General features: G+C 45.3%; 1 protein-coding gene across 9 annotated transcripts in view; it reads right to left on the bottom strand.

Moving 5' to 3' along the window:
* The window catches only part of LOC123061212 (tetratricopeptide repeat protein 5), a 39,086-nt gene extending 31,696 nt beyond the window's left edge, over positions 1 to 7,390 (bottom strand). For 2 of the 9 annotated variants that reach the window (XR_006428769.1, XR_006428768.1), the window contains exons 1-3: positions 7,025 to 7,389; positions 236 to 345; positions 36 to 146 (exon numbers count right to left, since the gene is read on the bottom strand). Coding sequence is in view for 7 of the 9 variants with exons in the window: in XM_044484197.1 (XP_044340132.1) it covers positions 36 to 146; positions 236 to 345; positions 7,025 to 7,313 (510 nt within the window). In the remaining 2 variants the exon portion in view is untranslated. Of the gene's footprint in view, positions 1 to 35; positions 147 to 235; positions 346 to 6,762; positions 6,893 to 7,024 lie in introns of all 9 variants that reach the window. The other 7 variants (XM_044484199.1, XM_044484201.1, XM_044484197.1 and 4 more) reach the window with 7 other exon arrangements.
* Positions 7,391 to 16,208: the final 8,818 nt, after the last annotated feature.

The following is a 16,208-nucleotide window of genomic DNA, read 5'->3' as shown; positions in this document are numbered from 1 at the left end:
GAACAGAATAAGTAACTACATCCAGATTAATTTACCTTACTTAGTGCTAATAAGAAACAGTTCCTTGCTGATGCCAAATTCCCCTTCTTCCAGATGCAGTTACCCAAACATAGCCATGCATCCACAAGAGATGGATTCAGCTTTACCTATCCAGGAGCAACAGACATTATTTAGGATTCTAACCAGGAAAACTCCAGGAGCAAGAGAAGGAATTGTTTAATCTTCTGCTACGTACTGCTTTGGATAAATGCTCTTCAGCCTCCTTACAATAATCTGGGAAGACATCGAGTATTTTTCCCATCAAAAATTCATAAATAACACGCTCTTCTGGGGATTTTCTTTGCTCTGTAACGTATGAGAAACTAAAATTAATACAGAAACAGAGCATGGCAGGAACATTTCTACAAGGGTGAACTATTACAAGAAATCTGATGAAGATACATATGCACATATTTATATGAATAGGCGTAAAAACAGTTCGAATAGTTTCCAACCAATCTGAACTCTTTCTTTAAGAAAACCAGTCAGATAATTAGTTTACTTTCCTTTGAAGAAAAGGTAGACCATTGTCTACCTTATGCATTCAAAACGAGCCGTAGCCCAGGTGACCAGAGGTCAATTATGTGAGTTTGGTGGAACAGAGAGCTAGGCGGAGCAACATCCATTCTAACTCTCTGGAAGCCATTGACAAGATTTGGGTGCAGGTTGTGTGCCAAAAATCCTTCTCAACCTGAGAAGAGACGTTGCAGGAAGGGTCTCAAGCAAAAGAATAGAGTACGGGGGAAATCAAGTGCAGCCTGCCCAGGGGTGACTATTGATCATGCCAGAAAGAGATGAGCGAGCCATTACGTAGCACACAGCAGGGAGATTGCAAAACCCACGGGATGCAGGATTTTAAAGTTTTCCAAATATTAGTTGTTGGAATCGGGGCTATGGGGACCCAAGAAGGTTCGAACTCTGGGGTGCGCTCGTTGCCTACGTTCCGCTCTACCTCGCGACCCTCAACTCGGTGGGCTCGGTGATGACCTCCGTGCTGGCGAGCCCGTCATCTTGGTCTTCTTGCACCGAACGGGTAACCTTTGGGGATTGCTTTGGGAACCGGTGCGCTGTCCTTGCTCCCTTAGCACGAAGAGGGAAGCCTCATCATTCGCGTCTGTTGGCGCCCCTCTGGCTCCGCACGTCGCCACGTGCATCACCCACGTAAAGACGCAGGGCCGCGTGACTCCGCCGTGCAGCCCTTGACTCGCATGCCCCCGGGGCCTCAGGAAGCCGCCCCGCAAGAGGGCCTCGCGAGGCTCATGGTGACACTCGATGACGCATGCCTCGCGAGGCAAAGCCCTCGCGAGGGTCTTACTCGTGACGCCCTGGAGGTGGGCCTGCCTTGGGCCTACAGGTGGCGCCGCGCTCTGGGCCGCAGGCAGACGGGCATGGGTACCGCCAGTCCCACGGGCCCGAAAGTAGCACCCGCGCCTGCGGCGTGCACGACTCTGTCTGCGGAGGGAGGGGGCGAAACGGCGCGGGCCCCATTCGCCTGCGGGCCAGGCTCGACACATGGCGCACGACGGGGCGCAGGACGCCCCCACTTCCCCACGATGCCTCGGCAACTACCCGGGCTAACATAAAGCTTGTCAGGCGCGGCGCGGCGCCATCATTGCTCTTCCTCTGTTCTGCATCCATCTTCAGAAGGCGAAGGGGCACGGACCGGCCCCCATCAAACGCTATATAAGGGCAAGGGGACGGACCCCTTGGCGAGGGATGGCCGGACCGGACGAGAGCGACGAAGATCGGCGACTGGTGGCCGGATCCGGTGAGGGACGGCGAAAAACGAGGCCGGCGGCGGAAGATCGATCGTGGGCGGACACTCCTGTGCGGGCTTGATCTGGATCGATCGCGGGCAGAGACTCCTGTGTGGGCTTGATCTGGATCGATCACGAGCAAGAGGCTCTTGGAGCTGGCTTCGATCTGAATCGATCGCTGGAGGCTCGCTTCGATCTTTTTTTTTAACCGGGCATAACCCCTTCCCATTACTTATCATAACGGAAATACAGTAGTTCGAGCTTAAGGAAGCTAGAAAGGGGAAAGCGAGTTCAAGGCACCACTATGAAACCCACTGTAAGCACTCGTCATCGAGCAGCTCATTATGGGGCGAAAACCCAGTGACACCTAAATACCAACTAGCCTAACCAACGCAACGAGGGTACCAACAAACAATCTCCAGAGGGGGTAAGGCTCACAGGATGAGCAGAAAGCAAAAGCCCACGCAAGTGCAATGATCAAAGTCTAACATAACAGCTGGGCATTTTTTCTGAGGTAAGGCAGGACGGCAACAACTCGTCAGTCCATCGTAGGTTCAGCTGGGGCCGCGCAGATCCTCATCATAGTCGCAGCGTTGGTCTTGAGCATCTTGGCGCCACGTTCCATTGCATCGCGGTCAACTCCAGCCATCAAACCTGCCCGGTAGTTCAAGAAACCACACGCAGAGAAAACCACATCAAAAGGAGTCTTTAGCTTTTTAGGTTCAAATGTGGCCCTATTGCGACAGTTCCACATAGCCCAGCATATCGCAGCAAGGCCAAAGGTATAGAATTTAGATCCACCCGGCAAGAAAATATAACACCAGTAGAAGTATTGCCACAGATTGTTCGGGCATAATTTCGTGCCTAGGACACCCAACGGTTCTCCAGACTACCCTGGCGACAAGGCAGGTGAAGAAAAGGTGTTACGAGGTTTCTCTATCCATACAAAAGGAGCACTTCGGGTTTCCAACCCAGTTTCGTCTGCTCATGACATCTCGTGTACACAACATCCTGGAATAATTGCCATAAAAATATTTGAATCTTAAGAGGGAGTTTAGCTTTCCATATCCATCTATAATCACAGCCAGCTAGATGCTTTTTCATGTATGCGTATACAGACTTAGCTGTGAAGCGTTTATTCTTCCCAAGATTCCAGACTACTTGGTCCGGCTCATTGGAGAGTAACCATGAACCAACCACTCGCTTGACTTCCCCCCACTGATCCAGCAGCGGAGGGTGCAAGCGCCTCCTAAAGAAATCGACGCCAACATTTTTTTTTGAACTCGGCAACTGTAATCTCCTGATCATTGCATATACTATAAAGTTCAGGGAATCTATCACGCAAAGGAGGATTATTGGCAATGGAGTCAATCCACATTCTAGCAATGTTGCCAGATTTCAAGACCACCCCTCTTCCAGCCAGATAGCACTCTTTGACCTTCATAATGGCTTTCCAAATCGGTCAATATCCGAATCTACTTCTCACCGATGTTACCGTATCTTTTTTCAAGTACTTAGCGCGAATCACATCCTGCCACAACCCTTGTTGTGTCTCGAGTTCCCACCACCATTTCGTGAGTAAGCTAATATTTTGCTTACGGAGATCTTTACCGAAAAAGGCTTTCGCCCCGCTTTATAAATAAAGCAAACCGCCACAGACCACCAAGTATCACAAATGAGTCCACAACACACACACCCAAGTCTCACAACATAAAGTACAAGAGGTTCTGTCGAGGGCACAGCTCAACAAGCCCAAAGAAACAAAAAAAGGCCGGTAACATCGGAGAGCCAAGGAGGCACTAATCAGGCTCAGGAGGTGGCGGAGGAAGCGGCGGTGCCAATCGGAGAGCCATCGCACGAAGGTCGGAGATGATGACGGTGATGGCGTCCTGGTCCTGGGGGCGGCTAAGAGGCCGCCAAAGCTACAAGAAACCACAAAGTTTGAACACTGCGTCAATAGCCCGTCGAAGGGGAATCCGCTGGATGACTAGCTTATTCCGAACCGTCCAAAGCGTCCAGGCAAGGGCACCTATGGTCAGCCACCTAATGTGGCAACACGTAGGGGGCGAGGCCTGGATCTTGGCGAAGAGGTACGAGAAGTTGGTGTGGCACCAACTTCCACCAAACGACTCGCGCGCACAACTCCAAAGAAACTGGGCCGAGACACAAGAGAAGATGTGGTTCGAGTCCTCGGGGTCCCACACAGAGGGCAAAGCCCGTCGCCAGGATTCATCCCGCTGATGGCCGTCCAGGACAGATCTAATCGGGTTGGTGCAGTTAACTTGCGAATGACTGACGATGCCGCAATTGAAGCAAGTCACTTCGGACGCCGCGGGGTCGGACACGGGAGGAGCGGAGGCACCGGGGGCCAAGGGGGCGGTGGCCGCCACCCGGGTCTGTCCCCGACGCTTCTTCTTCTTGGCGCCCTGCCGGCCCCTGTTAGGGCCATTGCCCGCCCCGGTCGGCAGTGGCGCGATGAGGCGGCTGGTACCGGTCAACCGGGGGGGACTGGCCAGAAGGGGCCGGGCGAGCAAGGGAGGTTCATCCACGGCGCGGCGGGGAAGCGGAGCGCTCCCGGCGACGAGTGGGGGAAGGGGAGCAACGACGGGAGGTCCGCCACTCCGCGTCCGGAGGGAAACGCGAACGGGAGCGGCCCCGACGGTCAGAGCGAGTGGGAGAGCGATGGTCAGGGGAGCGTTGGTCAGGGCGAGGTGGAGAGCGACGGCCGTCCTAAGAATCACGGGCGTCGCGGTTGGAGAGCTGACAGTGGAGGTAGGAGATCTTTCACCCCCCCCCCCAATCCCCCTTTATTCTTAGATCTACAGATCCTAGTCCATTTCACAAGATGATGTCGTTTCCTGCCATTAGTTTCTTGCCAGAAGAACTTTTTACGATGTTTGTCTAATTTGTAGATCACCATCTTAGGAAGTAAGAACATAGCCATGTAGTAATAGACAATGCTAGAAAGGGAGGAATTTAGGAGTATAGGTCTTCCTCCCGAGGATGCGGCATTACCAATCCACGATTCACAACATTTTAGGAATTTGTCATCTACAAAACTCCAGTCCAGGCTGCGCAAGGTGGAGTAGCTTACCGGCACTCAAAAGTATTTCATCGGGAAATGCCCAATTTGTCAGCATAGGAAGCTAGTATATTATCGTCTCCCCCAACACACAAAATTTCACTTTTAAGTTAGTTTATTTTGAGTCCAGACATAAGCTCAAAGATATATAAGAGGAGTTTCAAATTAACAGCAGCTTCCTCATAATGTTCAAAGCAAATGACCGTATCGTCAGCATATTGGAGGATGGCCACGCCACCCTCTATGAGGTCCGGAACGAACCCAGTTATCATTTTTTCTTTCTGAGCATTGTGAATCATCTTAGAAAGTGCTTCTACAGCAAGGTTAAACAGAAAAGGGGAATAGGGATCGCCCTGGCGAACACCTTTGTTGCTCTGGAAATAAGGTCCCATCTCGTTATTGAGTTTTACGCTTATTGTACCATTATTCAGGATTTTTTTTCACCCAGCCACACCAATTTGTCCCAAACCCTCGGTTACTATGGCATTCAAGGAGGAAATCCCAGTTTATCTTGTTGCAGGCTTTTTCAAAATCTAGCTTAAGCACTAGCCCACTTTTTTCTTTTGATGAGTATGGTGTAGCACCTCATGGAGAGTGAGGATCCCATCCATAATATTCCTGTGCTTAACAAAAGCATTCTGGTGTTTGTTGATAAGCTTGTCAGCAAAAATAGCTACTCTGTTATCCATCACCTTAGTGATCAACTTATAAGGACATCGAAGGAGACAAATAGGGCGATATTGTTGGATTTTCTTAGCACCATTCATTTTGGGTATCAAGGTGATCACACCATAGTTTAGACGAGCCACATCCAGAGTGTTATTATGAAAAGCATGAAACAAACGCATAATGTCAGATTTAACAAAATCCCAACAATGCTTATAAAACTCAGCCGGGATATTGTCTGGGCCAGTGCCCTATTACTATCCATGCCGAACAATGCTTTTTTCACCTCTTCCTCTGTGAATTCACTGGTTAGGAGTATATTATCCTTTGCAGTGAGTTTCTCTTCTTCCGACCAGGCATAGGCAGATAGGTGAAATAAATTCCCCTGGCCGGACCAAAAAGTTTTTTGGCTCGCTTCGATCTGGATGGGAGGGAGTTGAACGGCAGCGTCACGGACGTGCAGGGAAGGAGAGGAGCGGCCTTGGGTTGACCGGCTGCTACGATGGAGAGAAAAAGCAGCGGCGGCGGCCACGGGGGATCAATAGCACGAGTTGCAGCGTGCAAAAAAATTGACCTAGCTCTAATACCATGTTAGAAAATATGCAACTTGTATTCCCATGGTGCCATGGTCCAGTATATATACATGTACTGGTGTAGGAAATATGCAGAAAACCCCTTATGCAATGGGGTAAATACAAAAGGCTACATCGTTATATATATAGTACTCTAACATAACTTTCTTACACAATACAGTAAACCCTCTTCTGATTTATTGCATGCCAACAGGACAACCGAGGTTCCACGGTTGTACAATTAGGCCTCCTTTGGTTTGGAGGAATTTCATAGGAATTCTAGAGGATAGGATTCTTATAGGATTTTTTTCTTTAGAGCCCTTTGGTTCATAGGAATGGATTCCTATTCCTATATAGGATTGGTTCCTATCCTCCACATTTCATAGGAAAATAAAAATGAGCCTAGACTCAATGGAAAAATTCCTTTGGTGTCAACCAAATGACATCTTGTTTCCTATTCCTACTCATAGGATTTGAGATACATGTCATCTCATTTCCTACAAGATTCCTATTCCTACGATAATCCTATCCTATGAACCAAAAGAGGCCTTAATTTTTTAAGCGTGTTCTGGCTAAGGTCAGAAATCATCATATACATACCAATGGTATTCAAACTGTCATCTTACCGTGATCATCACTATCTTACCCCAATACTGGTTTTGTCTGTTTTGTACCATGCACTCCCCCTAGTGTATGTCATGCCAGCGGCCAGCCACCACGCTTAATAGCTCCCAGACCCCGGCACCACATATCTACAGAAGCTGTTGACACCCATACTAGAGTTTTCTTCTAAATTAGAAGTATCAATACACGTGACAGTAACAAAAATAAAGGGGCTGGCTAGAAAACAAGAATATTAACACGAAGATGAATAGTTTGTTTGCCGGTTGGGGGGTGGGGATGCGTACCGGGAGGCAGGGAATCGAGGACTCCCAGGGCGGCGTCGGCGCAGGCGCGGAGGGACGCAGACTTCTCGGAGGGGTCTCGGGGGAAGAAGGTGTCGCGGAGACTGTACAGCTCCTCCACTTTATCCGCCACCTTCTCCAGCGGCGTCCACCCCGCCTCCTCCCCTTGGTTCCCCTGCCCCTGCTGCCGCTCTGGCTCGGGTACCGGGACAGAGCTCACCGACGCGCCGCTGGCCTCGCGGCTCATCGTTTCCCTGGGCGGCGATGCGATCTGTGAAGGCGGAGAGGGCATGCTCGGTAGGATGCCATATGCCCGAGACAATTTGCCACTAGTTGGATGTGTTTGGTTGCAAGAATCGTCCAGGTTAGGTCGGGATGGTACCAAAAAAAAAGGTTGTTTGGTTATAAAACAGATGAATGATCCACCCTAAAAAAGAGAGTATCCATCAAAGATGCTGGACCGATCCACCCCACAGAATCGGGAGCGGCCCGCTCCCTCGCTTCTTCCGCACGTGACAAGCACGCGCGCCTCGGCCTCACCTCCCGTTCTCTCCCTCGCTATCGCTCACCCTTCCGAAACCCTCGCTCTCTCCCTTTCCAGTTCAAAACCCTAGGCGGCGGCGCACTCTCGCCCTCCTCTCTCGTCTCTCCACTCCGACCGCCCCATCTCTTCTTCCTCCTGCTCTCACCTCACGCGGCAGCATGGAAGAGGGTGTGACCTACTGCTTGTTGGAGTAGGAGGGAGGCGGCTGGGCTTTTGGAGGGCGACCCCGACCAGGCGACCAGGACCTCCGGCGACCACGACCAGGACCTCCGGCCACCACTACCACGACCTCCGGCGACCAGGATCTGACTCAGATCGACGACCAGAACCACCACCACTCTGATCCACCTCGGATCCAAAGGTAAGGACAGAAAAACACTATGCTGATAATGTGTTTTTGTGATTCCCTAGATGTTTGCATGTATGATAGATGGACCTTTGTGTTTTACATCTTGTGTTGTAGATGAACAAACAATAGAAGTTGTTTGTTTTTGGTGCTGCAGCATATATGATAGCTTCAATGATGATGATGATTGTTCAGTCTAGAAAAAGGAAAAGGAGACAGATGAGAGAATGTATTACCTATGGGCCTATAGAGGAAAGGGATAGGATGAGAATTGAGTATCTTGACAATAACATATGGAAGAATGATACAAACTGTATTAACATGATTAGACTTGGGAGAGCTCCTTTCTTTCGGTTTTGCAAACTTCTGAGGACTCGTCAGTTGCTTCATGACACTACACATATGTGTGTGGAGTAGCAAGTAGCAATGTTCTTGAACACCGTTGGACATAACTTTAGAAATAGGTTAGTTGGCACCAATTATGATAGGTCCGGTGAAACGGTTAGTCGGTATTTTCATTTGGTCCTTCATGCCATTGGTGAGCTACGGAATGAACTTATTAGGCGACCGTCATTGTCGCCCCCAACTAAAATTGAAGGCAATCCACGCTGGGATCCATACTTCAAAGTATATAAGATCCCAAATCATCTTCTATATATTTTCTTGGTTCATAGTTTCAAATTCCCATAAGTTCTAATCCTCTTGACCAAATAGGATTGTGTTGGAGCTATTGATGGAACACATGTTCGAGCTTCTGTGGATAAGGACATGGAAGCCGCTTTTCGTGGTAGAAAATCCTTCCCTACCCAAAATGTGTTGGCGGCCGTAGACTTTGATCTTCGGTTCACATATATCTTGGCTGGTTGGAGGGAACAACACATGATGCACTAGTTTTACGAGATGCTTTAGAATGGCCAAATGGTTTACGTGTTCCACAAGGTAATATAGCACAAACACTAGCAGTAGATCTCAATTCCATTTGTTGTTATAGCAATCACCCACTTGTCCCTTATATGATAGGAAAATTCTACCTAGTTGATGCTGGATATGGAGCCAAACCAGGGTTTTTGCCTCCTTTTCGTGGTGTGAGGTATCATTTGAACGAGTGGGGAAACAATCACGTGCAAAACGAGAGAGAATTGTTCAATCTTAGGCACTCTTCGCTTCGTGTGACTGTAGAGCGTGCTTTTGGGTCACTCAAGAGGAGGTTCAAAGTTCTTGATGATGCCACTCCATTCTTCCCCTTTCCAACTCAAGTTGACATTGTTGTTTCTTGCTGCATTATTCATAATTGGGTTATAGAAGATGGGATTGATGAATTAATCATACCGGAGACTGAATGGGCATCTAATCCACTTCCTGCTACAACATCGGCCGGCCAAGCTAGCGAACATGCATACATGGTTGCATTCAGGCAGGGAATAGCCGATGCCATGTGGGAAAACCGGCAGAATCATTATGCAAACTAATATGTAATATTATTGTGTTGTTCTCATGAACCTTGTGTGTTGTAATATCCCTTGACATTATCTGCAAACTTATTTTGTATTTGCTGAACAATATTGTAGTTGATGTGACTATATATGTTGAAATCCTTTTGGTTGTGAATTATACTTGCTGAATGGGCATTTGGTTGTGAACTATACATGATGAATTCATTTGGATGTGACTATACTTGCTGAATTTATTTGTGGTAGGAAATGGAGAACCAACAAGTTGGAAATCACGGTCTTCATTGGACATCCTCAATGTCCACCTATATGCTTACTCACTTTACCAACGTCGTGGCTAATGGCACTAAGACATCAACATGCTTTAAGACGGTGCATCACAATGCATGTGCTAGAGATTTAAATGATCATTTCAGGCTTTGTTTGACTGGAGGGCAGATTGCCAACCATCTGCGCTATTGGAAGAAGAAGTGGGCAAAGATAATTAGACTTAAAAATTTCCTAAGTGGTGCACTTTGGGATGAAGTTAACTTTATTATTGGACTTGATCATGAGCACTATACTGAGCATATTAAGGTATTATATTGTTGCCTTGCTGTAATTCATTGTATATACCTTTTAGTTGCTGAAATTCATCTATATATGCATAATACTTGTTGAAATCAATTTATATACGAGTTTTATTTGCTGAAATCAGTTTGTATATGAGTTATAGTTGCTGGAATCAATTTACATATGAGTTTGAATTGCTAGAATCCATTTGTATATGACTTATAGTTGCTGGAATCAATTTGTATATGAGTTTTATTTGTTGAAATCAATTTGTATATCAATTCGTATATGAGTTATAGTTGCTGGAATCAATTTATATATGAGTTTTATTTGCTGGAATCCATTTGTATATGAGTTATAGTTGCTGGAAACAATTTGTATATGAACTATACTAGCTGTAATTCATTTATATATGCACCTATACTTACTAATGGTTGTTATTGCTTGCATGGACACACAAGGGAGATGTTGAGTTCCTAAACAAACCCATAGAGCACTACACTGAGATGGCCGCGATATTTGGTAACAGTTTGGCTACCGGACAGTACGCTAAAGGATCAAATGAACTTCTAGCGAAAGGTGCTCTAGAAATTGATGATGATATTGTTGATGAGGATGCTCCAGCTACACCAACTACTCCAGCTACTCCATCTTCAACTGTCCGTGACCCCTCGGTCCCCAAAGCAGCAAAGAAAGCAAAAACTTATGCACAACAAAGCAATGATAAGCTGATGGCAACATTCACGGCTATTGGTGATACGATTGCTAATGCTATAGTTGCAGCTGGTAAGTCCGATGATGAGTTGCCTGCTGGACTTTGGAACAACATCAAAGACATTCCTGGTTTCCAACCGGCACATCTTTCTCACTACTATGCGCATTTGGTTGAGAATGTTCGAATTGCACGTGCTTTCCACTCACTGACTTTGACAACAAGCTGATCTGGGTTGCTAGGTATGTTGCCACTACCTTTGGATGCTGAAGGCCAAGACTTAGGTTGACCGTATGACCTCTTTTGCTTGTCACATATATATAGTTAATTGTGGCAAACTCCTAACAGGCTTGTGTGCTTTTGGTTCCAGCCAGAGGCATTGAACTCCACTCTATTATGTATCGTTCTGTACTATGGCTTTTGTTTTGAGCCAATGACATTCAGTTTGTATGTACTAGGTTCTAGACTATGGCATGTATTGCCTCCTGAACTATGACTATGGCATATTTTGCTTCCAATACTAATATGTGAAGCAATTACCAAGGATTGCCATGAAATGTTGAATTATGTGTATGTGGGTAGCACATGTGTTATTTGTCACAAATGCAATTTATGTGAAGATTTGTATATCATGTGGTTATTTTGCAACTCAACTGGTATACATCACATTGTTGCACTGTATGGTGGTATTCTTACCATATAGATGAGAAGGTTACCAGAACCCAACTGCCCATGTTTATTTATCAACCAAACACAACAGTTGGCTCATCCAAACCTACTATATTCCTCAAACCAAACAGAAAATGGGTTCATCCCACCTATCCAAACCAAACACTAAAATTGAACCATCCCATTCACAAAATCCGGACGGTCCCAACCCACCCATATCTACACCTTCAACCAAATACATCCTAATACATCATTGCAGCAGCCGGGTTCGCAGCATAGTTTAAAAAACCGACCGGCAAAAAAACCGATGAGGCTATCGGTTCAGAGTTTTACTAGTCGGACCACATGTGTTCATTTGCGACAAAAAAACAGAATATTTAAGGTAATTTCTCAAATTTTTGACATCGTATTAAATGAATACACTTAATATTAAATGCAAACTATTAATAAATCACAGTGTTATTGATCTATTCCTGCGATCCTAAATATTTTTCTTTATAGAGATTTCAACAAGTGACTACATACAGAGTAAAATGAGTGAATTTACACTCTAAAGTATGACTATATGTATATATATGTGTGTGTGTGTATGTGTGTGTGGTAGTTCATTTAAAATCTCTTAAAAACAAATATTTAGAAACGGAGGGTGTAGTTGGTTATTGGTGCTTTAGCATGCCTTGCCTCAAGATTAGGTATTCCATACCTTATTGATGCAATTCTTTTTTAATATATATTTTGTCTTTTTACTGAGAGACCGGTACATCTTTAAAAGCCAAGTAAGCCGCTAGTTCATGATGTTTTTCGATCGGACTACCGGTTCGGTTTTAAAACTATGGTATGCGGATCAAGGGCGTGTTCCTTGAGCAGGTTCAATCGACACATGTGGTTTGTCATCCCCTCGCATAGTTTGTCAACTTATTTTTTTCGGCAAACAAAGGCAACCCATACTTCTATATAAAGGATGTTGGAGCACTTGTCTTTTGGTAGCCTTCTCACTCGGGAGTGCCCTTCGCGCTATCCTTTTGGCATTGGCCTCCCGCGGCCAGTTTCATGGGGCTCTCTCAGCCGTTTGATCGGCGCGGATGCACCGCATCCGGATAGTTTCCCCCAGGAGTCCATGACAGGAGCACAGTCGTGGCAGGGACCATCGTCATGGGGTGTTTTCAGCCGCATGCGTCGTCCCGACCGCTGTCCCGCGCGCGATGGGCGAGCCGGATTCGCCTTTTGGCATCTTCGGACCTCGCCTGACTGATTTGGTCGCATTGCACTCGCTTTGATAAAGGCAATGGTGTCCTGATATTTCAATGAAGGATAACTATTGTTCTGGAGGAGTAGACTTTGATGATCCCGCTACGAATGTGAGAGGACGTCACGCCTTAACAATCGCTAAACCAACTCCCAGAGGTTGTTGACCACGCTTGTCGGTGCTAAAACCGGCGGATCTCGGGTAGGGGGTCCCGAGCTGGTAGTCTAGGAACGATGGTAATAGGGGGAAACAGGAGACGATGTTTAACTAGGTTTGGGCCCTCTCGAAGAGGTAAAACCCTACATCCTGCTTGATTATACTGATGTTATGGAGTATCAAGTACAAGATGATCTACCTCGAGATAGTATGGTTATGTTCTAAACCCTAAGGTTGGTAATCGCGCCTATAAAGACTAAACCCCACGACTTATATATGTACCAGCAGGGGTACCTAGGTTACACATATGGTCGGTTGCCAATCATGACGGCTAGCAAACTATCCTTGCAGTACATGCAAAGTCTTTGGAGGTTTCCATCTTGATCATGCCGAGGTTCATAGCTTCCTGGAGTCCTTCCTTGTGGAGATTGGTGGGCCGTAAGCTCGGCCCGTGGACTACATGTCGTATAGGTTAGTACCCTTAGTATACGACACCGTTAGTAGCCCTGAACTTGTCTTCGAAGCCGAGGATGAGGCTTCATCATCGGACCAATGTTTTCGGCTTTAAAGTCTTCGTCTTGGCACACGAGTTCTTTCTTTATTAGTTTGTGCTTGAATCTGAAGAGTAAAATTATTGGGTGTCCTTTTACAGTTTGACCCTTTCGACCATATGCTTGAAGGGTCATACTTCGGCATCCGAAGTCTTGAGATCTCTTAGCCTCAAAGGCTTGCCACACAGGTGTGAGCAGGGGGTTTTATCTGACAACTTTTATCAAACCGTCACCGCCCATAATGCTAATTGAGCCAGTTATTGCGAATCGAATTGCGGCCCGATGCATCTTTCTCATTGGCACATCCTATCAATGCACATATCGTGTTCCATTTTTCAAGGGTTGTCAACAACGAATTGTTTTCATCGATGCACGCCTAACAACACAAAGGGTTGAAAGGTGGCGGCGATTCATGCGGCGCAGTAAGGGGACTCTTGGTTTTTCACTGGCCTATAAAAGCAAAGGGTGGTAATTTACTTTCCCCCACGCTTCCATCTCCCACGCCATTGCCTATAGCCTCTAGAGCTCTAGAGCTCGGAATAAGAAGGAGGGGGGCTCTCTCTCCCTCTCTCCCGGTGGCGCCGGAACGCCGCCGGTGCCATCATCGTGGCGGCGACCTACACCAACAACTTCTTCGTCGTCATCACCAACTCTCTCCCCCTCTTTGCACGGTGTAACCTCTCTTTTACCCGCTATAATCTCTACTTAAACATGGTGCTCAACGCTATATATGATTTCCCAATGTTGTATGGCTATCCTATGATGTTTGAGTAGATCTGTTTTGTCCTATGGGTTGATTGATGATCATGATTGGTTTGAGTTGTATGTTTTATTATTGCTGTTGTCCTATGGTGCTCTACGTGTCGCACAAGCGTGAGGGATCCCCGCTGTAGGGTTTGCAATATGTTCAAGATTCGCTTATGGTGGGTTGCTAGAGTGACAGAAGCTTAAACCTGAGTAAGTAGGTTGTTTGCGTATGGGGGTAAAGAGGACTTGGTACTTTAAGGCTATGGTTGGGTTTTACCTTAATGATCTTTAGTAGTTGCAGATGCTTGCTAGAGTTCCAATCATAAGTGCATATGATCCAAGTAGAGAAAGTATGTTAGCTTATGCATCTTCCTCATATAAAATTGCAATAATAATTACCGGTCTAGTTATCGATTGCCTAGGGACAAATAACTTTTGTGTGACAAAAAGCTCTCTACTAAAACTAACTTAGTTGTTTCTTTATCTAAACATCCCCTATCTTTTATTTACGTGTTCTTTATTATCTTGCAAACCTATCCCTTTACACCTACAAAGTACTTCTAGTTTCATACTTCTTATAGGTAAAGCGAACGTTAAGTGTGCGTAGAGTTGTATCGGTGGTCGATAGAACTTGAGGGAATACTTGTTCTACCTTCAGCTCCTCGTTGGGTTCGACACTCTTACTTATCGAAAAAGGCTACAATTGATCCCCTATACTTGTGGGTTATCAAGACCTTTTTCTAGCGCCGTTGCCGGGGAGCAATAGCGTGGGGTGAATATTCTCATGTGTGCTTGGTTGCTTTATCACTAAGTAGATTTTATTTGTTGTTCTAGGTTGTTCTCTATCTTTAGTTATGGATATGGAACATGAAATAGCAAAAAAATAGGTGTACTTGCTACTCATGGAGGTGGGGAACCTCCTAAAACCCCCGATGCTCACTATGTGGAAAATATTAAACATTACTTTGATAATCCTGAGAAAACCCCGTTCAACTTGATAATGGGAGACACGTTGGACCAACATGAATACTTTAGGGACTATTGCTTGGCTCTAAAAGGGAAACTATTATGGGATCAAATTCATATGTTGCATTGGTATGCTTGGAATTTATGCCGGAGATATGATTATACTTGCTGCTCTAGGATGAAGGCTCCATGCCTTCCATTTTAATGTAAATTTAATGATAATGAAACCTTGGCTTCTTATGCTAATGGTATATATGATTACTATGATGTGGAACAAATAGAATAATTCATTGCTTTTAAGGGTGCTTATGAAATTAAATCTTTGTTTGAAAAGTGTGAAAATCTTGATGATGTTGTTTACAGAACTGAAAATTTTGCTATACTTAAATATTGCTATGAGAATTATGAATATAATGCTGATATTAATGATTTTATTGAGAACGTCTTCGCTATCCAAGAAAAGACTAATATTTTGCAGGAATCTATGGAAGAAGAAATTGATGACACTGTGAGCTCATTAGATGAAAAAGATGAGGAGGAGAGCGAAGAACAAAAGGAGGAAGAGCGGATTGATCACCCGTGCCCACCTTCTAATGAGAGTAACTCTTTATCCCATACATTGTTTAATTTCCCTTCATGCTTACCGAAGGATGAATGCTATGATGATTGCTATGATCCCCTGAATTCGTTTGAAATATCCCTTTTTGATGAAATTGATGCTTGCTATGCTTGTGGCCATGATGCCAATATGAATGATGCCTATGGATATGAACTTGCTATAGTTCCTTATGTTAAGAATGAAATTGTTGCTATTGCACCCACACATGATAGTCCTATTATCTTTTTGAATTCTCCCAACTACACTATATCGAAGAAGTTTACGCTTATTAAGGATTATATTAATGGGTTGCATTCCACTGTTGCAACATGATGATTTTGATAAATATAATATGCATGTGCTTGCTGCTCCTACTTGCAATTATTATGAGAGATGAACTACATCTCTGCCTCTTTATGTTTTGAATCCGATAAAATTGCAAAAAAAACTGTTTATGCTATGTATCAGCCTTTACGATGTGTGCATGAGTTGTTCTTTATGACATGCCGATGCATAGAAAGAGAGTTAGACTTCATAATTGCATGATATATGTTGCTTTGTTCTCACTACTAAATTACAAATCATTTTTAATTAAATTTGACTTTGATATACCTTGGGATCCGGGTGGATCCATTATTTGAGCACTTCA

This window comes from Triticum aestivum, chromosome 3A (assembly GCF_018294505.1).
Source record: "Triticum aestivum cultivar Chinese Spring chromosome 3A, IWGSC CS RefSeq v2.1, whole genome shotgun sequence".
NCBI classification, from domain to species: Eukaryota; Viridiplantae; Streptophyta; class Magnoliopsida; order Poales; family Poaceae; genus Triticum; species Triticum aestivum.
The sequence above is the reverse complement of the archived record's forward strand: the minus strand, read 5'-3'. Positions and strand labels throughout refer to the sequence as shown.